General features: G+C 38.1%; 1 protein-coding gene across 1 annotated transcript in view; it reads left to right on the top strand.

Moving 5' to 3' along the window:
* TSHZ1 (teashirt zinc finger homeobox 1) overlaps nt 1-25,569 on the top strand; it is a 91,728-nt gene extending 66,159 nt beyond the window's left edge. Inside the window, exon 2 of the mRNA XM_072604079.1 lies at nt 21,041-25,569. Within this exon, the coding sequence (XP_072460180.1) occupies nt 21,041-24,246 (3,206 nt within the window). The 3' untranslated portion in view covers nt 24,247-25,569. The remainder of the gene's footprint in view (nt 1-21,040) is intronic.
* The last annotated feature ends 1,154 nt before the right edge of the window (nt 25,570-26,723 follow it).

Raw genomic sequence — 26,723 nt, 5'->3', positions numbered from 1 at the left:
TTGTCCAGTACTGCTGTGTTTATTATTTCCATCTTGCCAATTAAACCACAGAGATGGTGTTTTTTGTTCGTCATGGTGTTTGTATCAACATTTCATGCAGATACAGTAATCCAGTGTGAAAGAAAATCAGTGTTTTTCTGGGCTGATTTGCATATGCATGTCAGCTCTAGCTATGCCATTTCTTATGGTATTGAAGAAAGCAGAATGACCTTTTCCTAAGTTTTTTATATTGGAAGGTTCTCATGTTTTGAGTTTTCAGGGCCAGGGTGGGGATGGAAAGGCGAAAGAAGGAAGAAGCATCTGTTGATTCACATCATTAAGGCCAGTGACAGTCTGAAGTCTAAATGTTCAATTCCACTTGGCGGTTATGATTGTAGCTTCCCGTGCCCAAGGCTGCTACAGCTAGGTCACATTAACTCCCATTGCCAGGCACCTCCAGGAGGTTTCTGAGACTGAAAAAGAAATGCTAATACTTGTGACTGTGTTGTTCACGAACTTTCAATTTGCAAAGTTGAATCTTTCAATAACTAAATAAGAAGATATAATAACATTGAGTCCATAGAATATGTTCCTTCAAAGATATCGACGTCATTCCCTCCTACCCTCATAGGATAGTAGTACAGTATTCAAAAATGAGTATGATAAAGATGATAATAATAGCTAAAATGTATTAGCACTGACAGGGTAGCTAGGTGGTGAAGTGGATAGACTACTGGGCCTGGGGTCAGGAAGACCTGAGTTCAAATTCAGCCTTAGCCAGTAAATTAGCTGTAACTAACCCTATTTGCCTCAGTTTTTTCATCTGTAAAATGAGTTAGAGAAGGAAATGGCAAACCATTCCAGTATCTTTGCCAAGAAAACCCCAAATGAGATCACGAAGAGTCAGACACGACTGAACAACAATTGTGCTAATACCCTTACCTCCCATTTGTATGACATTTTCACATACATTACCGCCTTTGATCTAGCTTGCTATCTTTCTATAGGCCCAATCTGAGTTGTATTTATTTGCCGAAACCTAAAATGAAACGTTATCTTGTCAATAGAGTTACGAAGAGCCTATATCTGAAACAGATAGTGTACCCTTCACACAGATAGTAAAATACGCTACAGAAGCTTTCAGCTTGCCTCTATCAAAATAATTATCTTAGCAATTATCTGTGCCATTCAGTTAACTTTTGCATGCGGATGGTGTTCCTGTGCTTTTGTGTTCATCAACCTTGCTGCTTAGCGTTCTCCTAGGAACTATTATACTGACAGTTTTTTTTTAAGTGTATGGAAAAGAAGAAGAAAGAGAAAAGGCTATTTATGAGAAATTGTACTCTATTACCCAGGTAGTTAATAAATTATTCAGAGATCAAGGTGACTGCCTGCATTTGTGAGGTGGGGTTCTGTTGGCAGGGCCTTCTAAAAGCTAATTAGGACCACAGTATCTTGTCCAAACGTAAAGGCCAGCTTACATTTCTAGCTAAAGTAACCTTGCACTATATAGGTTTCTAGAAATCTTGTAAAGGAAACAAACCACCAGAATAAGTAAACTTTTGTACATCTTACAAAGAGGTTAAAAAATATACGTTAGTTTAATTTATTGCAGTTAATTGTTGGTCTGAACTCTTTATATGGTATGGTTGTCTGCTCAAGGTCATTCTTTTTTCCTTTTACAAAACAAAAATCCAGAACTGTTTTTTCTCACTGGAATAGTAAACTCGCAGTAAGGAAATTGCAGTTACTAATGAAAATCTGTGCCTGCTTTGCAACTTAAAGTGTTAGAAAATTGTCTAGCGCTTCAGGAGATTAAGTGACTCGCCTGAGGTCCCAGAAGCCAGTGTATGTCCGAGGTGGGACTTGAACCTTGATGGATATGGATTCTGTGTTCAAGATGCCACACTGCTTTTCTGTATGAAGATGTACTTGTGTTATTCCTCAGCAGAACGAAGAATGTCAGAGCCATTAAAAAAATTCAGCACTGTGCAAAGAAAGAAATAGAATGTTTCCCATTAAAAATATATGTATTTTTTAAAGCTTTAAGGGTCATTATATTAAGCAACTTCATATGAGGAATGGGGACCTTGCTTGTAAAAATTTTGGCAGTAAGTGGGGAAATGTTTTGTAGATCTATAAAGACATAGTTTCTTCCAACTCTTAAGATTTGATGATTTTGAGATGGAATGTTTAAAAAGTTTCTCTTTTCTTAGAGCTGTTTTATTTTAGTATATCATTAGATAGAAGCATTTTTGTACCACTCTCCGTCTTCTCCGGCCTAACACATCGAGGGATATGCTTCAGTTGGTGGAAACACTTTGAAAAAAAGGAAATGAGTTGCTTTTCTACCCACTTCTAGTGAATTTGGACTCTGCTAATAATTGTTTGAAGCGAACTTGAAATGCATTCCTTTCATGACCCATTCTAGCAGCCCATTATCATAAGTTCACTGTCATATGGCCACTGAGTTAATGTACTTACAAATGACAGAGAAAGTGTGTTCTATGACCTTAGGGTTTTCAAAAATTAAATGACGTAGTAGGTCATATTTCAAAGAATGGCTAAAGAGAATGGATTTCTTCTGTGCATAAAGTGTCCCTGCTCATAGCAACAGGGTATTGTATTTCTTTTTTATTACAGAAAAATGTGAAGCTTTTAAAATCCTAGAATCTCTACATAAAATTTAATATTGGGGTGGGGCAGGCTAGGAAAGGAACTTTTCAGTGGATAAATCTTGTTCCCACCCTATTCCATTCTCTTTTCCTTCCCGTTCCTTATTTATATTAGATCACATCTTAGGGACCCTTGCCCCCAAAGAGACAAAACAAATTAAAAAAAGGTTGACTAGATTTTGCCTGATAAGAAGCTTTTCTTTTTCCGAAGTGGAATAATTCCTATATTGTTACTAAAAGGCCCTACAGTGAGTATTTACTGGCATATTCTTTACAGGGATTATTTAACAGAAGATCACTTCATTTGATATTTCTTGGGCGTCATTTTTGTTTAAAGATGATTTTCAAAGATCTGGCTCCTCCAACTTGAGCCTGAACTGAGCTGAAGGAAACTCTTAATTAAAGCAAGTGATATTGGCATTTTATCAGTGCACAGAGTCCCCATCCTTCCCAAATTTTATGGTGTCATGAACTTACATTGCTGAAACCCACCATGGTGAATGATTGATGCTTCTTTCATCACAGAAGGGGTTACATTGAGGGTAAACCACAGTGGCTGTGATATATATCCAGTAAATGAGGCAACAGCAGGACAAACCACAAACATGTAGTACAAGTGGCATATCTTCACCTTTTCCTCATAAACTTAGGTATTGAACTCAACCAGCTTATCTTTTCTAGTTTTCTCTTTAAAAAGTTAGGAACGCTATATATTTAAAGTGTCCGAAAGGCTGACTCTGCAAGCCATTTGTGGGTAATGTATTGACTTAAAACCAGTGGTACAAATTTAAATACTGGGTTTCCCTTACCTTGTTAATTGTAAAATACAAGTGTCTCCTTTCCTGGACACCTTATCCTCCCCCCTCTTCCCGCCACTGCCCTCGTTAATAAAGGAGCTGCTTATATGGTATTTATATGTATTCTCATAAGCCTTGCCTGGCTCCAGTGGACATCTAACAGGTATGCAGAGGAAAAAAATATGTAATGAGGGCATTCTGCAGAAAGTATATCAGTGTGGCGGGAAATAGAAACCACAGCTTTATGTTCCTTTGAAACATAAGGAAATTATTTACCAAGCCAAAAGATGAGGCTGAAATGGAACAGTTTTAAATTTTCTTTCAGCTACCACCTGAAGACTGTACAATTGATGGTGCCTCTCTCAGGAACTATCGATGTAGGCTCCTATAGATAACCAGAAGGAGATATGCAGCACATCCTGGAGTCAAGCCACGGAGAATCTTTTGCAAGCCAATTTGTAGTTTTACGGATGATAGGCCTTGGTGAACCTGTGGCATTCTTCACCTAAAGAATATTCCTTAAAGTTCTAAAATTTGATCAAGATGCTCAATGCAATTTGAATAGCATTATGCATCCTAAACTATATTGGGAGCAGGGAAGAAAAAGGGAAGGTGGAAGATGTGATTGCTGTGTGTGCTTAGAAATGGCTTGTCTAAATTAATGTTTTTGTGCATTCAGTTAGAATATTTTCATATTTTTTGATAGCCAAAAAAAGTTTTCATTTCTGTTACGGATCTAGCAACTTCATAGAATTGCCGTATTCCCTTGATTTCCATAGACACTAATTGTGTGGCTCTCTCTCTTTTCTTAAATGAATGTATACCATGATTACTGAAATATTAAAATGTTTCCCAAGGGAGAAAACCTCATCTTATATTGCCATTCTGCCCATAATTCTGCATTTGCTGACTTGAAGCTGCTTTCCCTCAATTTGAATAAATGATGCAAACAGAAAACACAAGTTGGTGCTGCCTTTTTGGAGACACAGCAGAGTAGAAGAAGAAGGCAGAGTATATTTCATAAACAAATTGTTGAGGGCACGCTGACAGACTCTGCATGGTCTAAATGGCAATGGTGCTCTTAAATTGAAATAATTTGGGAGGTTCAGCATGGTGTCAGAGACAAAGTGAATTCAAGGCGATGAAGTCTGCTCAGAAACAAATGGATTTAAGACAATGGCATATAGTGTCTGAGGCACAGGTGGTGAAAATGGTGAACTGGAAAGGAAGCTTTGGGTTTCCTGCTCCTCCCCTAGAACCCAGGGAAAAATAGGAAGGGGAGAGAAGCTAGAAGAGAAGGGAGTCCAATTCACTCCACTAGTCAATGAGCAGTTCACTTCCTTACTAAATAGGTTGTTAAAAAGTAGCCTGCAGTTTAGAGAACGCCATTGAAGGCAAAATGCTCTCGTTACGCAACTGACATCTCAGAAATAAAATTTTGTGTAGAGAGGGCAATGTTGTGTATGTATGTATGTATGTTGGATCTTTCTTTTTTTTGTTAGGTGCATGTTGGGTATTAGATTAAGTTTCCTTCTTTAATAATAGAAGGATATAGATTGTTTTATAGCAATATATAAGTATGTAAAATTTGTGCATCCCAGAAAAAATGGCACAGCATAAAAATAAAACTGCATTTTCATACAGTAGGGAGACATGATCACACCTTGTGTCTGTAACTTCCAAATGAGTCTCACGGACAAGATCAAGATTTTTTTTCCCCTAAAGTCTTCTTTAAGAAGTAGTGGTTACTAAAGGGTTTATTACTACCATAAATCGCCTTTCTTGTCATTCAAACACCAAGAAATGCAGGACATGATACTGGCTTTTTCAGTGATGGAATATAAATCATTCAAGATGAAATTATTAGATAATTTGGAAACTTAACAGTTTGCATTTTGCACTTCACATTGTTTTGCTGACTTGCACTTTTTATGGCTGTCCTGGATTTTATTAACAGTCTTTAAGACATCTATCACCTCCTTCCTCTTCATTTTCCAATGGGCAAATTTTCACAGGAAGGAGAGTTGCAACCCTGATGCCTGCAGTAGCTGCTCCAAAAAGATTGCTGTATTTTCATTGACATGCAGTGCATTACCATAATTGGCTTTTCTACATGATAGGAGAGAGGAAATAATAATGTCATTTTATTTACAGCCAGAGTGTCGCTTTATGAGACTTCTCCAAGTTTCTGCCATGCTGTGTAGGTCAAATGACATCTTTTGATCAGTCCTGTCCAAAGACATCAAAGCTGAGTGGCATGTAATGGAGACCTAGTGACAAACCAAATCTAGAAAAGAAATAAGACTGCCAGTTTCCCATTAAACAGCCTGCTAAACAGCACAGCTTCCCCGTGTCGGCTACGAAACCACTCTGACCACCTAAATCAGGAGAATGAAAGGAGGCTGAATTGGACATTAGTACTGCAAATGACTGCAGTGATTGCCACTATTTCCCTCCTCCCCCTGCCCCAAAAAAATCAGCAAGCAAACCATGCGAGTTACAGTGAGACTGGTCTTCTCCCGTCTCATTTATGTTCTGCCACTTGCTGGTTTTCTGATCTGGTTTATTTAGGTTTGACATCAGCCAAATGGTGTAGCAGGATATCTCTGACAGATATTCTTACTGATTTAACATGGAACAGACCTTAGAAAAGATGGATCTTCTGAGACAGGATTTCAGGTTTTGTTGGGATCTCATTATTTATTTATTTATTTTTTGCCCTTTCTTCCCATTTTCCTCCTTATGTGATCTCAAGTTGTATGGTTACGGCACACTGTCAAACCCTTCGGGTTTACAGGATGTTACAAGTGGTGTGGCTGATGTTACCTTTAACTCTGGATATAGAGATTCCCTTTTGCAAGCATGAATTCTTAAAAGTGGGGTTTAATATAGAAGTTTGAAGGTACAAATTGCTGTAAGACATTTCTACTGTATCCCAGTGAGGTTCTCTAAAAGCCATACTTAAACTGGAGCTGTTGAAGTTTTTGAACAGTCCACCAATATTCTAGGTGAATCCCCTTGTTCCAAAGTGAATTGAAGTGAGCATCTTTATTTGGGAGTAGGTGTAAGGAGGAACAACATTTGATAAATCAAGATTGTATGTATGTGCTTATTGACAGAATTGTTCTAGCTTTTCGCCAAACCAATATACTCTATATGTCTATTTTGCTGTGCACAGTGCAACAGATAATTTTGAGTTTCTGACATTTATGCCACCATGCAGATACCATGGCTGATTAAGTTAACCAGAAATTTCAGCCAGAAGTGTTCCACATCATTTCGCAGAGATATCTTTAGTGTGAAAATAACCTGTTTTCGAACAATACTTAAATATAAATTCATCCCATTTGAGGTTACTATGACGCACAAGGCATTAAAAATTAACATTCTTAACTCTTAACAGGGCAGGTTGGACAAATACTCTTGGTTATTTGGACTTGTGGATGTTTTTGGACCAAATTACTCAAAGTGAGGCAAATGATTCCTTTCAGGCCTATAGTATACCCACCATGGCTCTGAAGAAAGGTGGCCACCCTTGCCTCAGTGCCTTGACAAAGTTCATTCCCTTTATTTGGATGAATCATTTACCTCATTGCTGTACCATGTCTCTTACGTATAAGACCTGGCCTCACTGTTTCGATTCAAAATAATTTTTGGTGAAGAGTATTTTTTTATCCAGTGTTTTTTGGGAAAACACAGCTTCCAATACAGGCTCCTTATCTCTCAAAGCCTCAATTTCTCCATGTATAAAATGAGTATTGGATCTGATGGGACCTCTAAGGTCCTATCCAACTCTTAACCTGTATACCTATATTGATCACTTACCCTCTCCAGGCTTCAGTTTCTTCCTTAGTAGACTGAGGAACTGGATTAAATTTTCTTCAAGATTTCTTCCAGTTTGAGATCCTATATATTTTCTCAGTGTATCTGCCCTGTCTGTATATTAAATTATATATTTATATATGTATACATATATAAATATTGTGAAATTGCCCAGCTTTCTATAGACATGAACTCATACCTACTTTCTTCTTCCACACCCACCCATATACCCCAGTTGTACAGTGTATTTCCTTTATCTCAGATTGTAAAAATTATTTACTCCTAATTTAAACATGTATTCCTTCCTGAGTGTTTTCTGGGTTGTAGCTGAAAGAGAGATCAGAAAACCATAGAATTGATGTCTGAGAGCTGGGAATCCAAACGCAGAATTAATTTAACTGGTCTTAGCAGACCTTTTCCTGGAAACGTCATAATGGCATTCGTTTTGTTCTAGCCCTGAAGCTAAAGCGTTCACTTTTGAACCTGTTTCTCAAGGATGTGTTATCCGAAATTTACCCTTTTTTAAAAGTTTCTAGATAAAGTTACAACTTTGAGGTATTTTAGGCTAAAAGATTATAAGCTCCTTGAGAGCAGGAACTTCATTTTTGCCTCCATATCACTAGTGGCTAGCCTGGTGCCTGGCATATAGTAGGCACTCTACTGCTTGTGGATAGAGTGATGATGGCTGATTAACCCGTGGTGCTTTAAATAGCATTTTTTAAAAAAGTAGCAAAGAACAAAAGTATCCTCAAACCTTCTTAATTTATTATTTATGCTAAATTATTTGGAAAAAATAAGTTGATTTCTGTTTTAAAAGATTATCCTCCCCTATCCCCATTTCTCCTTGTCATTGAGTATGAAGGAAAACACATTTTCAAAGTGTGCTGGAGTTGGGTACCATGGTCTAAGACTTAAACACCTTCTTCCATCCTTCTAGCCATAAAACTCTTGTCTCTTGCTTCACTTAAGGATGCAAATGAAGACTGAAATCCATTCGCCTGCTAAATTCACTTCTCCAGGTGCCCCAGGCATCCTGGGCCTACAGTCTTTGTCAGCCTGATCTCTGGTGCTCTCAATAATGCAGCAAGATTTTGCTCCACCAAAGTGTCACCTGTCTAGGTGAGTTGTGCCAGCGTCTATCTGAAGTGACAGCCATCTTTGAGTACCAGCGTCTTTAACTGACTTCTCTTTCATCATTCATGTTGGAGAGATAACATTTTCGACAAGGTGGTTTCCTCCCTCCTCACCACTCCCCGACTTCCTTTCTTGCTCCCCCCATCTCCTTCATCCTTTCTCCTCTTTGTTAGAGCACCTGATCAAAACATTATTACTGACAAAGATTTCTCTCTCCAAATTAAATGAGCCCAACTAGCCCGGGAATTTTCACGAAGAAAGAATGTGAAATGCTGATGTTCGAAGTTAATGAATCTGGTAACAGAGAGAACATTATTGAGACTGGATAATATGATCTAACAGCTTTCCTTCTTCTTATCCTCCTTGTAAAGAATGTATGGAAGTCAGTTATGTGGCATGATTCTAACATCTGTCCTACCCCATAATGGTAATTTGTATAAGTAATGGAAACAGGTTAAATACTTCCATTCTAATGTTGCCAGCAGGGATGAAAATGAACATTTCAATGAAATAATCTCGACAGAGCAGGGAGGGGAGGGGTACATGGACTGATTCATCTCCAGCTCCCTTTGGTGATCCGAACACTAATGAGAAGGCTTGAATGTATAGTTTATCAGATAGAAGAGGAAAAGCAAGTACATCTTTCAGATTAGAATCACTGCAAAAAATATGCTGGCATGCAAGATGCCTTGGTCTTCTGTTGCAAACCTTGACTAATAATTTCTTCAGTTCATTCTGGGAGTGAGAGGAGAGAGAAAATGGTGAGAAAGGGGTGAGGGGTATTTTTGTTGTTCTGTAATGGGCTGCCTATAAGGGTTTTATCTTCGGCTGGCTGAGACCACCGAGGTGTTTATATCTCTTAGGACTTTTGCATTAAAATACAAAAGAGTAGGGGCACTTGCATTCTCTCTCTCTCTCTTTTTTCTGTATAATTATAAATAAATCCTATCTTCCTATTAGAACAGACCTATTGCCTGAAACACTCTTATTTTCCTTAGTAGCTAATGTAAAGGCTAGCCGTTTTATTTGCGCGCTTGTCACTACAAACATAAATTTAAAAAAATTCTTAGACCTCTCATTGTACAGTCTTCACTACTATGTTTCACCATACTTCCTAGGAAATTATCTAGTGGTTTAGTAGAAGGAAAACTGACCTTGTTAGTAATTGTAATACATGACTTTTTAGATTCATTTTCCACCTTCAGCAGTATTAGTTTGAAGAATTTTTTAAAAAATGTGATTTATTTCAGATATTTTTTTTTGAAAATAGTGTATTGATAAATTATCTTTATCCAAATAGGCTGAAAATGGGCTGAAATTCATAATTCTCTTTTTCCTCCAACCCAACTTATATAATGACAAAACAGCTTAAGTTAAAATTTAAAAATTCAATCAGTCATACCAGTATTTTTTCTCTATAGCACTTAACATCTGGATATTTCCAGATAGTTAGATATTAGGTATTGTGTAGACTGAACATCTGGCTGATTGAGTGAATTTTCAGTTTTCATCTGGATGCCTCGGCATCATGTAGAAACAGACAGTGAGCACATGGTACACTGTGGGACTGGACATTTTGAATAACCATGGTATTTTTTTGCTGGCTTAGGAGCCCCCCGACTGAATGCTGTACATTTTAAAGGTTGCAGTATTCAAGGGGCAGATGCCCTGGTTCATTGTTGCTTCAGTTACTGTGTAAGTGAGTGTGAGGTTTTATGGACCTAATTGAAGAAATGACGTTAATGCATAGCAAGTATGTAAGCTTTAGCAGCTACAGTAACACTCACCTGTTATGGAATATCACATGGTGACGGTTCACACAAACACATTCTTTATTTTGCACATAATTGGGGTACAGATTAAGATTCAGGTTCGGGGGGAATAAAAATCTAATTGCTTGGAGCCAGTGTTGTCAAGGCTCAAGGGAATTTGGAACTTTATCACATTTAGCCATTAAAAACAAATACAGCTGTCACTTCTTGCTAGTCTTGAAATGATTGTTGAAGATAGAAAATCATGTTTTCTTTAAAGGGGGGAAAAGATAGTTTTTTTAAATTGCCTTTGAAATGCTGAGGTCATGAGTTGAAAAATATAATTTTACTAATTTCACAGCTAAAGTTCCAATGTTTGTGTTTCTTTATAATTTTAAAATTGAAGTTGTGTCTCTGTGTATGTGTATAAATTTCAGACAACAGATGTGTATTCACAGTGTAAATCCTCTCACTGCAAATGTGATTATGTGCACTACCCCTAACATGGACCATATATATCGCCTTGTGTCCACTTACATTAGAATGCAGAGCTTTTAATGCTGCTCGAAGATGACAGCACATCTTTAGGGAGACATTGGCATCCAGAAGGCACATTTTATGGGCAAAAATATTAACAAGGTTTAATAAAAGACAACCCCACCACAATATAAAGCTCTCTCCTCTCTTCCTCCCCATTCTCCTTTCACCAGCCCCCATTTATATAGAGTATGGGATATAGAGTGTCTTTGTGTATGTATTTGTGTGTATCTGTGTTATTTCTTTATATGCCCGCAAAATGAGATTGGCAGCATTATGTTACTACACTGGCGGTTTTGTTTGCCTGTTCACATGGCTTTAAAGCAATCTGTAGTGCTGCTCAATATATTTTCCCACTCACTGTAGGACATACTGTACATGTTAACAGTCACATTTTGCAGCATTGTGTTAGGCTCAGGAAGTTCACGGGGGAGTGAAAGGAGGCTGTTTTGACACAAAAAAATGGCAGAAATCATGATTTGGAGTCTTTGTTTTATTTGATGGAGGAAAATGTCATTTATCGTTCTGAGTAACTGCGAAAGAAAATTTCACGTTTAAGATTCCCACAGTTTACTCATTCATCCAAATTTCCAGGGACATGGTAAGGTTGAGGTGGGGCACAGTGTAAGGAAGAAAGTGGAGGTGCTTTACTGGAGGACTGGTGGGGATTTTAGGAAACAGAATATGCAACCGCTTTGATTATATTTTAGTACTTCAGTGTCATCTCTCAACAACAAAAAAAATCTTTTAGAATAGAAAATCATGTTCGCCTTGTGAAATACCATATGATGGCCCCATTGCCAGCGCTATTACATTCCTGCATATACTGTAGTGCATTATAGAACATTTGTACCAATATGAACTAGAGAGGTTTTAAAAAAATGAATGCCTATGGCAGTGAAAAAAATGATTCTCACAAATAAATTCCCCTTTTATAGAAAGTGCATCTGTATGTGTGCCCTGTGTGTATGTATTTATGTACCTACCTGGCACTGTGATAAAAGGGGAAAGGCATATAGCAATGAACATCAACACAGTTGGAATCATCCCCTGAAAACTCTTGCAAGTTTTTATGGTCTCTATTACTTTTTTTCCCAGGATAACTTAAAAGAAAAATATTTGGTGAAAGTTATTATGAGGATTGACTGCTGATAGCCAGAGTAGACTTCATAATTACATAGTTAGGGAATTATCCTTTTTTTTTAATGTGATGCAATTTTTTATTAATTCAGGCTGTTTTTAAAAATAGCCAAGGAATTGTATAAATTACATTATGGTAACTCTTAAAAATACTAATTATATGTTGAGCCCATTATGTGTTAGCTATCTTGTGTATCATATTGATGCATAATTTCTAGCGGATAGTAGCATTTTTAAATATTAAAATTCTAATCATTCATGCTAACAGTTGGTCATTCATTAATAACTCAGCTGCCCACACACATATACATACACATAATTTCCAGAAAGGTTTTAAATTCACATTTCTGTTCTTTCAGCCTAGAATTTTAAAAGTGTTTTATTAAATAAATATATATGTGCGTGTGTGCGTAAGTATGCATATATGCATACATATGCACACATATGTGTTTCTAAATTTTCCTAGCTGTTGATGTTTTATCATTGCTGGCTTTAAACTCATTTCCTCCCAACATGGGCATGTGTCAGACCCTTTGGTAGGCAGCTTTGACACACGTAACTGAATCACCAAATTATAATAATCTGATGATTTTAAGAATTGGGGATGAGGGCAAATAAATATTCTTTTAGGGAAAGAAGCGGTGCCTTTGGGCTTAGGTTCTCTCTGTATTTCAGTTGTATCTCATGTTAGATCTGTTGAAATGTATTTTCCAAGCAAAAGCTTTCAGTTTGACTCTCACTGAAGGTAGTTTCTAACCAGCTTTAGTATTATTAATACCTTTTCTGCCTCCACATGGAAAATTCAGGGGTTTGAACAAACATTTTGAGTTCAATATTCAGGAATTCTGGTCTCAGGAATGCCCGTGTCTCCATGACATCTCAAGGATGCGTTTGTATCAAAACTCAGTGTTTTTGTTCCATTAGTTTTTAGTCAGGACCCTTCATGATCCCATTTAGGGTTTTCTTGGCAAAGATATTGGAGTGATTTGCTATTTCCTTCCTCCAGCTCATTTTACAAATGAGGAACTGAGGCAAATAGGGTAAAGAGAATTGCCCAAGGTCACACAGCTCATAAGTGTTTGAGGCTAGATCTGAACTCAGGAAGTCTGATTCCAGGGCCTGCACTCTATACATTGTATCACTTAGCTGCCTGCCAGCTGAGCTATCCTAAGGTATCTTTTAGGCTTTATCTCTTTGCATGTAAATGGGTATAAACTGGATTGTGTTCGGGGTTTTATTTTTTATTTTTCAGAATAAAAGAATATTTCAATGGTACATTTAAAACAAACAAACCAATAGTAATAGAATATCTGTGTGCTCATTCTCTCATGTTCCTGTATGGGATCTATTTGCTCCTGCTTTTTCATCTTCTTTCACTTTCTCTTTCCATTTTTCATAATATATGCTTTCTTAACTTTTAGGTCTTTAAGACATCGTTTTTAATAGTGCTTTGACTCATGTTGTACTGTTTAAAAATTTAATAAAAGAAATTCAGTACAAATGCAGGAATTACAGCAAATGCTTCAAGAAATTTGGAGGAAGGCATATGGAAGAAAGAAAAAATGTATTTCTGGGATCTTGAGATTTTTTTATGCTTATTTACGGAATATAAGATTGGATTCTCAGAATAATATTGAGATGAGAGAAATTATGTTTATTGTGTAAGTTAGTTCTATATTCCTAATTAAAATGACAGTTAACATCAATGTCATATTGGCTGCAAACTCTAGTACTCCTAAAAATGTTTTCCAACAATGTCTTTTAAATGAAGATCTATTTCTACGATAAACCAGCAAGTGTTTTATGCAGACGGATACATTAAATAATGAATGATATGAAGCAACTAAAATTTGCCCTCATGATAAGATTCAATTTTTTTTGACTTAGCACAGAAGAGCAGAATTGTGATGCTTACTTTCTCTAGTGTACCTTCAGCCGTCCGGAGCCTCACACCCATTTTATCAAGTCATTGTTCATACAACTTACTTAATATCAACGTTCCTCCAAGAATGGGAAAGAACAAATTCTCTAACTATGAATTTTCTTATTATATATTTGCAAGGTGTATTCTGATTCGTAGAAAACCCACCTGCATTGTACTACCAAGATGAGATTTCAATAAAAGTGCTCCATCGTAAATCTGGAGGAAGCTGTGTACAGTAAGGTTCTACAGTGCAATGAAAATGTACATTTATCACTTAGGTTCATGTAAGCCACTTTTGTGAATTGGGCCCTTGGAGTAAATGTATTTTGATATAATGGCCATCTGTTCATGAATATCACATTTGCCAGACTAAAAAAATAGTTTGATGTAGATAAACATGTAATTTGGTACGATTATATAGTTTTACCAGGTGGCAATACAATAGCAAAGTTTGATATTTACTGTAAGCCAATAACCAAGCTGGGAATGTAGTCCTATGTTTTATATTTGTCCCTTTAAAATATCCATTTCCCTTATTTGTAGCCAACTCTCAATTATACGTGCTAATGAGGGAAAGAGAAAGCCTCGATAAACAAAATTCCCGAACCTTATTTTTGTCATTTATTTCAACCTCTTTCCTATCAGATCTGTAGAAGAGTTGCTAACGAGGAACATTTTTTGCCTGGTTTGAGTTTTACAACCTCTCCCTTCCTTCCTCTGTTTTCTGGCAAAGATTGTAGTAAGCCGGGAAATAGCTGAAGCAGACAGCAGGAGAAAAAAAGGAGAGGAAGAAAATGAGCCCAGATAGACCAGGGATGGAATAACTGATGCCTGAAAGATGAGAATTGGCTAACTTAGCAATTTTAGTGATTAACTTTTCTCCAGAATTGTTGTATATCATTAATATGAGGTCTAATTTTATATATACGTATATATATAAATAGGTAAATATGTGTTTATATATTGAATTTTACAGATTATACATATATAAAATATAACATTTTGGGGACAGTTTTGTTTTTGTTGGTTCCCATTAAAAAAACACAGAATATATCTTTCATTAAACATGAAGCTTCTGTGACATTATGTTAAACAAGAACATGCCCTATAATATATGCTAGATTGTTGTGTATTTACCCCAAAGTCCCTTCTCCCAGTGGTCCTTTGCTTGTCTGCATGGCCATGGTACAGTAGAATGGGAGGGCAAGCATGTGGTTATGCTTAGCCCAGTGATCAGATGGTTCAGAATTTGACCTTTATCAAGGATGTCACAGCAGCAGCCAGCTTAAGTCAGTAGCTATCCACCCAAACAAAGGGAGTTTAATTTTCTTTCTCCTTCCCAATAGCTATAAGCTTTCTGAGGTGTAGGGAGTAGGACCCTTTCACTTCTACGTTACCTAGAGAATCTAGTTATGACCTGGCTGAAATCATACTCTCTGGATTCCATAGACTGGTCCAACTATATTCCAAGTTGACTTACCCCAGGGAAATTAAGGTCTCCAATGAAATTCCATGACAAAAACCACTCCAAGTTTTTTATTATTATTTAGTCCTATTTGTCCCTGTTTGAACGACAAAGAATAAAATGGAATCAGTCAACATGACTACATGTTTGGTTTGGGTTTGCACTACTACAGAGCCATGGAACTGTTCAGATCAACACCTAGCTAGACCACAGTCTTTAAGCTGATATAGGCAACTCCAAGCACGTATCAGTTATTTCACTTGTCTGTGACTGCATGGCAAGGATGCAGACTAGACCTGAGAGCCTATTATGGAATCATTTGAGCCCTACCAATCTAAGGTTTGACTCAAGTTTTTCAGGTGACCTCTGCATGGCAAAGGGAGTAGGGAATGTTTTGTTTTTTTACACCCTAGAATTAGACCATATTTGATCATGAAGGGAGCTTTCAACTTGCTATATTAAATTTTTGTAGAATGGTACCCATGACTTCCTGTGCTGCCATGGGCTCCATTGCCTTTCAAGGCTATATATTTAGGTTGATACATTGTACGTAGAATTTCAGAGTCCCCTTGAACCACGAATAGAGGAAAAAACACTTCCTTCTTTCTGACTCTTTGCCAGACACTATCCTCCCCCAAGAAAAGAAAAACAGTTTAGCTCCCTCTCTGGGAAAGATTGGTTAAAAGGGTTAAGCTTGTGTACTTTCTGGGATAGAAGAGAAATAGTGGAGAGTGAGACAGAGAAGATAACATACAAAAGGAGAGCATGACAGGTGTGATTCAGGAAAAGAGCTAGATTTACATTGTTGAATCATAGTATCATCTAAAGCCCTCATTTCTCTCTACCTTTTCATATTATTTAGCACAAAAGATACTCAATGGGTCTTTGATAAAGGAGCAGATGAATGACATAACTCTTTCAGTCTCAGCTAGTCATCAGGACACATTAGGATAGGATCTAACCCAGGGGTGGGGAACCTGTGGCTTCAAGGCCATATGTGGCCCTGTAGGTCCCTAGGCCTTTGGGTACAGCCTTTTGACTGAGTCCAAGTTTTACAGAACAAATCCTTTTATCAAGGGGATTTATGGTGTGAAGTTTGGAGTCAAAGGGCTGCACTTGAAGACCTAGAGTGCCTCGAGGTCACAGGTTCCCCAACCCTGGAACCATTGTGAGAATCTTGCCATTTTTCCTGATGCCTCCCATCTTTAGCTTTCCCATCTCCTTCCACTATTTGTTCAGGGAACAATCATCACGTTAGTATTATCACTGCTACTGAATAGGGCATCTATGTGTACTGCCTTCTAAGTGCAGTTACAGTCCTTCTGAGTGCCTTGTGGTAGATCAAAACTCTCTTCCTTGGGCTCCACTCCTTCATATGTCTTGTGTCTCCCTGGAAAAATTTGAGCTCCTTGAGGGCAGGAACCATCTTACTTTTGTGTTTGTATCACCCATGTGTCTAGCACGGTGCATGTCTATAGTAGATGCTTAATAAATGCTTGTTTTTTGTTTAATTGATCCCTCTTCTGCCATTAGCTTCTGTTTAGGAATGGAAGTATCATTCAGAGATGAACAAACTGTAACTGCAGTCAGCCTTTGGTTGGAAATAGGGAGCTACAGCAATTTTCCTACTTTGGTATGTTACTTGTTTATATGGAAGTAGTTCAAGTGTATAGCAAAGGAATCTGAAGAAAATCACTTTTCCTAGGGAGGAACCAGGTCAAATAAAGTGTTTCCATCATATTTAGTGTAAGGGCAAAGCTTGGCTCTTTGAAAGTGTTACTGAAGTTAATGTGAACTTCACATCTTGCATTTTACAACAGGGATGCTAGCATTTTCAGGAAAGTGATCATTGAACTCAAGGTAAAATTTTAATTTTAAACTAAAATGAAAAATAATTATACTAATGAATATTAACAGAAGTCTAAGTGAGTGCAGGTACAGGAGTTGCAACCTACCTACTCAAATAAGTGCTGAAAAATGAGAAATTGATAAAGGAAAAGACCTTGACACAAGCTGTTGCCATTTCCTAAGGAGGTTTAACTAGCACCACAAAACATCCCCCACAGTGAGGAGACAAAAACCCCCAGAAACTGCCTTAAAGAGTAAGCACTTTGCTAAGTTTAGAATATTAACTCACTTGTAAAGCCTTGTAAGAGAAAAATCATGGAAAAATATCAGCAATATTTCTGCAAGAAACAATGGAAAGAAAAATGAATCTGTAGAAAGCTTGGCATAAGAACCAGCTGAGTCAGATTATTCCAAGAGTATTTTAAGATGAAACAGAAGGATAGCAAATGGATGAAAAATGTGACAGAGGTACTAGTATTTTTATTACAAACTGTTTACATTATCAGTCAGTAGTCATGTATTAAACACTTACAGTGTTCTAGATAAGTAAATATGGACCATATTCAAAATAAATACACAGTGAATTGTGGGGTTGCACTAGGGGGACTCAAGAAGGGCCTCTTGAAAGAGGTGTTGAGTTTTGAAAGGATATGGGATTTCAAGGTGAGCAAGTGAGGATGAAGAGCATTCTAATCACAGGGGATGGCTTGTGCAGGAGCATGAAGGTAGGTGATAGAATGTTACGTCCACAGAATAGCAAATTGACAGTGGAAACCCTACAGATAGACAACCTCTAATGCTTTAGTCCCCAGTGTGCAATTTGAAGATACAGAAATAGCATTAAATAAGATAGTGGACTAGACCCTGTACTCAGAGAAGAAAGCTGTGATAAGATACAACATAATTTCATTAGCGTTGAGGGATTGATTTTCAATATGTCTGTAAAGAAGGGCAAAATGCTAAGATATTTGGAAAAGGTGATATATTTTTTAAAAGAAATCAAGAGGATATTATTAACTACTAACATATATGTCTACTTTAGCATCTCTATTAAATCTTTATGAGAATCATCTACACATATATCTCGGGCATCCTGATGAAAATCTATGAAGGGAACAGTCAAACTCCTGCAAATGATTTTCTACAGCAGACATCATCTTCATAGATAACCTAGAGTACAATATTATGCTTTGCTTTTGCTTGATGACTGTAGAGAGTGTTTCATTTTTTCCACTGTATCTTCAAAGCCTAGCATGGTGCCTGGAACATAGTAGATACTTAAGAAATGTTTGTTGAATTGAAAAAGCATTTACAGAAGTGAAGAAGGTCTACAGTCTTGATTTCCACAAGGAATATCTCAAGCATTTATAGTCACAGAAGATTCTGTGACAGCCAGAGTCACAGAGATAATTTTATTGTACAGTTGCCTGAGTATTAACATCAAGTAAGGTATGAAACAGGGACATATATGCTCACCTAACATATTTGTTACTGTCTCAAAGAAAGTCCAGTCCAGTATAAATGGTCAAAGACTTTCCTACATATAAGGTCCACCATATGCTCTATTTTGTGGTACGGTATATTCATTTAAAGCCCCTGAATATGAAAATATTTCCCTAATAAGATCAGTGATTAGCCTAACAGTCTATACAGGCAGAAAACATGCATGTAAATATTATACACATATGTGAACATATTATTTCATACATGCAAATACACACATTTATGTGTGTGTACACTTACACACATTAATGGACTTATTCGGATCCATTATTGTTATATCCTAAATATAGAAATTAATAGATAGACATGCCTATATGCAGATATTCCCATTAGCCTGGTCAGTTAGTGCCACTTGAAACAAAAGAGTATTGACTCTTCTGTCATATGTAGCCAACTCAAAAACCCTACAGGACATCTCTACCTAGATGTCCTTTTGTTAAAACTTATAATCAACATTTCCAAGATCAAGTTTTTTTTTCTTAAAAAGATAATTGATGCTTTTTAGAAAAATATTGGACATTTCCCAGAATCCTCTCTTCCTTATTGTACTCTTCAAGATTTTCCCATCCCTACCCTAAACTTGCTTTTCTTTCTAGCTTTACTCTGCCTAGCATAGTGCTTTGAAAGTCCTTCCTCTGAATTTAATCTCACTTCAGATCTACCTATTGAATTTCTACTTCTCCTTAAATGCCTAAATCAAATACCACCTTATTTTATTTCTATTATGGGGTCATAGATGTAGAGCTGGACAGAACCTTAGAAACCTTCTAGTCCAAATCCCTTATTTTAAGTTTTGAAGAAACTGAGACCCAAGATAATTAAATGACTTTTCCAAAGATACAGAGGTAGTATCATAGGTTTTGAGCCCAGCTTCTCAGACTCCAGAGCCCGCATTCTTTCCACTGTGTTTCCTCTAGGAAGACTTTGATTTCGTCCAATTGGTAATTACATCAGACTTCACAGAGTATTTCACGACTGCATTTCTCTTATGCAGTTAAAATTTATTATTTAGTATTATATTTATTTGTATATGTGCAGTTTCATCATATTTGACTGTAGAGTCCATGGAAGACATGACATACTCAGTTTTCTGTCAGACAGAATGACACAATGCAAAGAGAACTGAATGTGCAGTTAGAAACAATCTGAGCTTGAAACACATCTCAGACACTTGACACTTCTGACCATGGCTTAGATTTTTTTATATATCGTATGAAGATCAATTGAGATAATAAATATCAATCATTATTCATAAGTGTTGAATTCTGTTAAATGTGTATATATGCCAGTGTGTGTTTGTCCACAAATTCATAGTCACCCCATACCTGCAGAGAGAAGTGGGCCTGGGCAGAATTGTGGAGAGGAAATTTTCTTGTGTGTCTTTGGTATTCTTCTGTCCTTTCTCACCCTTGATTCACCCACAAAATTTACCTGTGTCTTCAGAGTGCTTCCATTTGCTCAACAATCTCTTCTTCCAACTTATCCCCTCTTTTCACCTGGGCTTATCCTCCGATATAGCCCCCAGGCCCTTTCTTTTCTCCCTTCCTGGATACTTACCCTCCATTAACATTTGCTTATTCTGTGATCCATTCCTTGGGGCTCTGCTTTCTGATAAAGTGATTATTAGTGATAATTGTTTGATGCAGAACCCCTCCCAGGTAACTTAATGTGATTAGGTTATTAGTGATAATTGGTTAATGTTCCACCCCTCCCAGGAAACATAATTACATTCAAATGGGGGCTTTTGGTAGCTAATGCCTTAAACCTAAAAGAGTAGGTCTTTTGGTGAGAAGTTTAAGCCCTCTAAAGAGGAGATATCTCGAAAGCTGGAGATATTTGGAGGCTGGTTGTCCATTTAGCTTCCATCTCATAGGGGTGTCTCTTCTACTGATCTTTGCACTGGATTAACCCTGCTTTGTTGTATGCTTATTTTTGAGTGAAAAACATAGTATTTTTATTGCTTCTCAGTGAGGGCTGTTTTTTTTTTTAAATTATGGAAATTGTTATAATATTGTCTATGAAATATACTGTGTTAAGAGTCAATAACTAAATCCTGTCTGATTGATGTTTAAAAATATGTGCTACTTAAGAGTGTAGAAGGGAATCCAGTTATACTCTCATCAGGGAAAGGTAGATGTGTCTGTCAGGGAGTTTGGAGGTTGAGGTGGATGGTGGCTTCTTCACTCTGCCCCAAGCTCCCTTAGATAGTGAGCCTCTTAATATATGTGGCAGATCATGGGTCTGTGGTTATACTACTTGAGTGAAATTTTATCTAGAAACTTGTGTGTGTGTGTATGTGTGTGTTGAACTCTGAAGGTTGTCTGAGGGTTATAAAGCTGGCATGTATATGCTTCATATCACTGTGGCATGGGAACTGAGCTTGAGCAGGGCTTAAGGGCTGGAAGTGGTTTGTCATCTTTAATGTGACATGCTTCCCCTGACTTTTTATTGTCTTTCCATTCTAGCTTATGTTCCTGAGGAAGAATTGAAGGCCGCAGAAATAGATGAAGAAAGCGTAGAGGATGATGGGCTATCTTTGGACATACAGGAAAGTGAGTATTTGTGCAATGAAGAAACAGAAATCAAAGAGGCTCAGAGCTACCAGGACTCTCCAGTAAGCACTGCAACCAATCAGGATGCAGGTTATGGGTCACCATTCAGTGAAAATAGTGACCAGGTAGCCCATTTCAAAAACTCTTCAGCTAAAGAAGAGAAAGAGGATCCTCAGTCAACAGACAGTGCACCCTACCCACAGGACAGCTTGGCACAAATTAAAGCTGTGTATGCAAACTTACTCTCTGAATCCTGTTGGTCTAGTCTAGCCTTGGATTTAAAGAAATCTGGTTCGACAACCAGCAACAATGAATCTACCCAGAATGAGAGTGCCACCACTACTACCCCCACTTCCACCACGACCACCAGTACCAGTGCCAGCACCCACAGCACCAGTACCAGTACTCACACAAGTACGGGCACCAGCACGAGCAGTAGCAGTAACACTGGCAACAGTAACAGTAGCAGCTCTGGGTATGACTGGCACCAGGCCGCCCTGGCTAAAACTTTACAGCAGACTTCCTCCTATGGACTCCTCCCAGAGCCAAGCCTTTTTAGCACGGTACAGCTTTATCGGCAGAACAATAAACTGTATGGATCGGTGTTCACGGGTGCTAGTAAATTCCGATGCAAAGACTGCAGTGCCGCCTATGATACCCTGGTGGAGCTCACAGTGCACATGAACGAGACCGGACACTACCGTGATGACAATAGAGATAAGGACTCAGAAAAGACCAAGAGATGGTCCAAGCCCAGGAAGCGGTCACTGATGGAGATGGAGGGCAAGGAGGATGCCCAGAAAGTACTGAAATGCATGTACTGTGGGCATTCCTTCGAATCTTTGCAAGACCTGAGTGTCCACATGATAAAAACAAAGCATTACCAGAAAGTGCCTCTGAAGGAACCAGTGCCGGCCATCACCAAGCTGGTCCCTTCCACCAAAAAACGAGCACTGCAGGACTTGGCTTCTCCCTGTTCTCCTGAGCCAACGGGGATTGCGGCAGAAGTGGCATTGACGGAATCGGCGAAAGATCAGAAAACTGCAAACCCATATGTGACTCCGAATAATCGTTACGGCTACCAGAACGGTGCTAGTTACACTTGGCAGTTTGAGGCTCGCAAGGCCCAGATCCTGAAATGCATGGAGTGTGGCAGTTCCCATGATACCTTGCAGCAGTTGACTGCGCACATGATGGTCACTGGCCACTTCTTAAAGGTGACAACCTCAGCCTCCAAGAAAGGGAAACAGCTAGTGTTAGATCCTGTGGTTGAAGAAAAAATCCAGTCTATACCCCTGCCACCTACCACACATACCCGGCTACCTGCCTCTAACATCAAGAAGCAACCTGATTCTCCTGCAGGGTCGACAACTTCTGAGGAGAAGAAGGAGCCAGAGAAGGAGAAAGTCCCTGCTGCTACTGAAACAGATAAGAAGATTAAGGAGGAGAATGAGGACTCCGCAGAAAAATTTGAGCCAACCACCGTTTATCAGTACCTGAGAGAGGAGGACTTGGATGATAGCCCCAAGGGTGGAATAGATATATTAAAATCTCTAGAGAACACAGTGACCACTGCTATCAGCAAGGCCCAGAATGGAGCTCCCTCCTGGGGAGGATACCCTAGTATTCATGCCGCATACCAGCTTCCAGGAACAGTGAAACCTCTTCAACCTGCTGTCCAGAGTGTGCAGATGCAACCATCCTATGCCAGTAGTGTCAAGTCCCTGTCCTCAGAGCACAATGCACTAGTCCATTCTCCAGGTAGTCTCACCCCCCCACCTCATAAAAGTAATGTGTCTGCTATGGAGGAATTGGTAGAGAAGGTGACGGGAAAAATCAGTGTGAAGAAGGAGGAGAAGCCAGTGGAAAAGGAGAAGAGTTCTCCACCTAAGCCCACATCTCCTGTTGCAAAAGAGAATAAAGATTTCCCCAAATCTGAGGAAGTTAAACCACAGCAGAAGAAGAGTCCTGACGCAGACATGCAGAAGGCCAAAAAGGACAGTCCAGTGGAAGCTCATACCCCAAATGGTACAGAGCCTCTCAAAGTAAAAGTCACCAATGGCTGTAATAATCTAGGGATTATCACAGATCATTCACCTGAGCCATCTTTCATTAACCCACTGAGTGCTTTACAATCCATTATGAATACTCACTTAGGCAAAGTTTCTAAACCTGTCAGCCCCTCTTTAGACCCTTTGGCGATGCTGTATAAAATTAGCAACAGTATGTTGGACAAGCCTATCTACCCCACTACCCCAGTCAAACAGGCTGATGCCATCGATCGGTACTACTATGAAAACAGTGACCAGCCCATTGACTTGACCAAGTCCAAAAATAAACCCCTCGTTTCTAGTGTAGCTGATTCAGTCTCATCGCCTCTCCGGGAAAGTGCACTGATGGACATCTCTGACATGGTGAAAAACCTCACAGGCCGCCTGACCCCTAAGTCTTCAACCCCTTCCACAGTTTCTGAGAAATCCGATGCAGATGGGAGCAGCTTTGAGGAGGCTTTGGACGAACTATCACCTGTCCACAAGAGGAAGGGGCGGCAGTCTAACTGGAATCCTCAGCATTTGTTGATCCTTCAAGCTCAGTTTGCTTCCAGCTTACGAGAGACTCCTGAAGGCAAATATATTATGTCAGACTTGGGCCCACAGGAGCGGGTGCATATCTCTAAGTTTACTGGTCTTTCCATGACCACCATTAGCCATTGGCTGGCCAATGTGAAGTATCAGTTAAGGAGGACAGGTGGAACTAAATTCTTAAAGAACCTAGACACGGGGCATCCTGTTTTCTTTTGCAATGATTGTGCCTCTCAGTTCAGGACTGCTTCTACATACATAAGTCATCTAGAGACACACTTGGGCTTTAGCTTGAAGGATCTGTCCAAGTTGCCACTCACTCAGATTCAGGAACAGCAGAATGTTTCCAAAGTCCTAGCAAACAAAACTTTGGGCACACTAGGAGTTGCTGAGGAGGACTTGGGCTCCACATTCCAGTGTAAGCTCTGTAACCGGACTTTTGCAAGCAAACATGCAGTCAAACTGCACCTTAGTAAAACACATGGCAAATCCCCTGAGGACCACCTGATCTATGTAACTGAATTAGAAAAACAATAGCGTCCAGGTATGCAAGTGACCATGGGAACATTGCACTAAAACTTCTGAATAGTACTGCACTAGGCCTGATCTGAGCCTCTGAAATCAGTCTTACTTTTGTTGCTGAACTGCCTATCTGGACCTTGGTTTTTCTTACACATATTTTGTAGTTATATTTATATGCTCTTTGTCTGATCTGTGCATGTTTTTTTTTTCTTTTCTTTTTTTTTTTTTTGGTGAGTCAAAGTCTGACCTTTATTTTCAACATCTGTTCTTGATGTTAAGCTATCTTTTGTAGGATATAGTGGGACACACTATTCAGAGACATTAATTTAGCCGTAAAGAAAGACACAAATAACAATGATAAAAAAGACATCCTAAAATTACAAAGTTGCCATGACAAAGGTCATAGAACCTAGTAGTGTCAAATTTAACCCTTTGAGGACTGTAATAGCATTTCTGTGCCTTTTCCAAAAATAAAAAAGAGACTTAAAGGCATATTTCATTCAGATCAAAAGCTGTGTCAGACACAAAACTTATTTAATAATTAAAAACTAATAAGCTTTTTTATGCAGAACTGGTTTGTGAAGAAGACATGCATGCAGCTGTTGGAAGATAGAAAGCTATCTCATACTCATGGGGTTAGGAAGCTACAACTGTACAAGTTAAAAAAAATCAGACCCTAGTTGCCACTATGCCCAAACCCTCTGGATGCTGAAAAATGCCACTTTTGGCAAAAAAAAGTTAAATAAATAAAGTATGCAAGCTGTTATTTAAAAATATGTAAAAATGCTATTTCTTTTTTCCTGTAAAATACTGCAGTTTATAGTTATTTACAAATGTAAGCTTTGGTACAAGCTGACCTTTCTATAGCGTGCTGCATTGGTAAATGAAAAAAAAAACCTGGGGCAAATGTTGGAGTCTTTTCCTTGTAAATTGCCAGCATCAGCTTAAACTACATGTTACATATCGTACCATTTTAAAACTGTTCAACTTTCTTTGTACCTTCTGGCTGTATGCTTTTCTCTTTTAACTTTTTATATTGTCATTTTATATTCGATTTCTGTGTATATAATGTAAAACCACAATTTTTGAATAAAATTTAGTTCCTGCAGCTTGATTTAAAGAGAGAAATTTTACTGGCACCTGCGTCTTTCCAGATGCATGTACTTAAAGGGACTATCAGACAAAAATGAATAAATAAATAAAATAAGCCAAGCAATGCACTATTAATTATACATTTTGATGTTCTATCATTAATATTGTACAGTACATTTTGGTTCACACAATTAAATCCACTTGTTTCTCAAATGTAAAATAAACCCACATACAGTTCTTGATTTACATACATTGTCATGTCGTCATTATATTGCCTTTTAGGTATTATTTCAGCAACGAGAGGTATCACTTAAGCAGTCGACCAACAAAAGTCTATTCAAAATCATCTGTTCGTGATCTGTGTGCTGACATATTTCCTTTATGTGATAGATATTAACATATTTTTTTAAAATGATCTTAAAATCTCAACTCCAGTGGGTAACAAAAATCATTCTGGGTTTATCCAGTGGGTGATACGTGTTCTGTGCTTAGCTGGTTTAAGCAGGTTCGTTCAGTGAATCTTTATATGCTGTTTGTGAACACTTATAATTATCCTCTCTGTGCATCCAGGGGCTTCATGATTCTGGCATGGGGGAGGGGGAGTCTTGTAGCTCTTGGGGTAGCCAAGACCTTTGAGGTTTTGGTACTAGTTTGAATTGAAGTAGAGAGAAAGATTTCTTTCCCTTCTTTCTAAATATTAAGTTTTGAGGGAAGCCAACACTCACATCAGGTATTTGGCCTCATTTCTTTCTTGTGCACTGCAGATTGCATTTAGAATGCTGACCGTCAGGACAGCTCTGATATGTAAGTGCTGTGGGGGAGTGTTAAATGTAAGACTCCTTGGATTTTTTTTCTTCAGATGGAGCTGATGACTTAAGGAGAAATATTTCTTTTTTCTACCTCTTGTTTAATTTTTCATAAAATTACATTCTCATAAAGGTTAGGCTTATAGTACTATGTTCAGTAGCAACAAAAACAACTGTGGTATTTTAATTATTTCTTTTTATGTTATTTCTAATCACAATGACAGCCAAGTATTGTTCTGTTTTCTTTAATCATTTTAGGAGAACTGAATAGGTCTCGGTCAGTTGTATTTACACAGGTTTTTTTTTTTTTTTTTCATTATTACTAGTATAGCATAATACCAGTAAGGCTATTTAAAACAACAACAAAGGAAAAATAAAACCCTTTTATGATCAGTGAATACCTATGTCCTTTAGGGGTTCTAGCAATTTAGATATTTCAGTTCAATTACTGCATGATTACGTACTTTGGACCCAAGGGGTAACAGTGAAGAATAATGATTAGGCCAATGACAGTAATTCAGGGTCTTTGCATAATAATTCTTTGAAGATGTATTATTTTACTATAGGCTTGCAAACATATAAGTATAGATTTCT

Source organism: Notamacropus eugenii, chromosome 4 (assembly GCF_028372415.1).
Source record: "Notamacropus eugenii isolate mMacEug1 chromosome 4, mMacEug1.pri_v2, whole genome shotgun sequence".
Classification (NCBI taxonomy): Eukaryota; Metazoa; Chordata; class Mammalia; order Diprotodontia; family Macropodidae; genus Notamacropus; species Notamacropus eugenii.
Note: the sequence above shows the minus strand (reverse complement) of the source record. Positions and strands in the feature narration are given on the sequence as shown.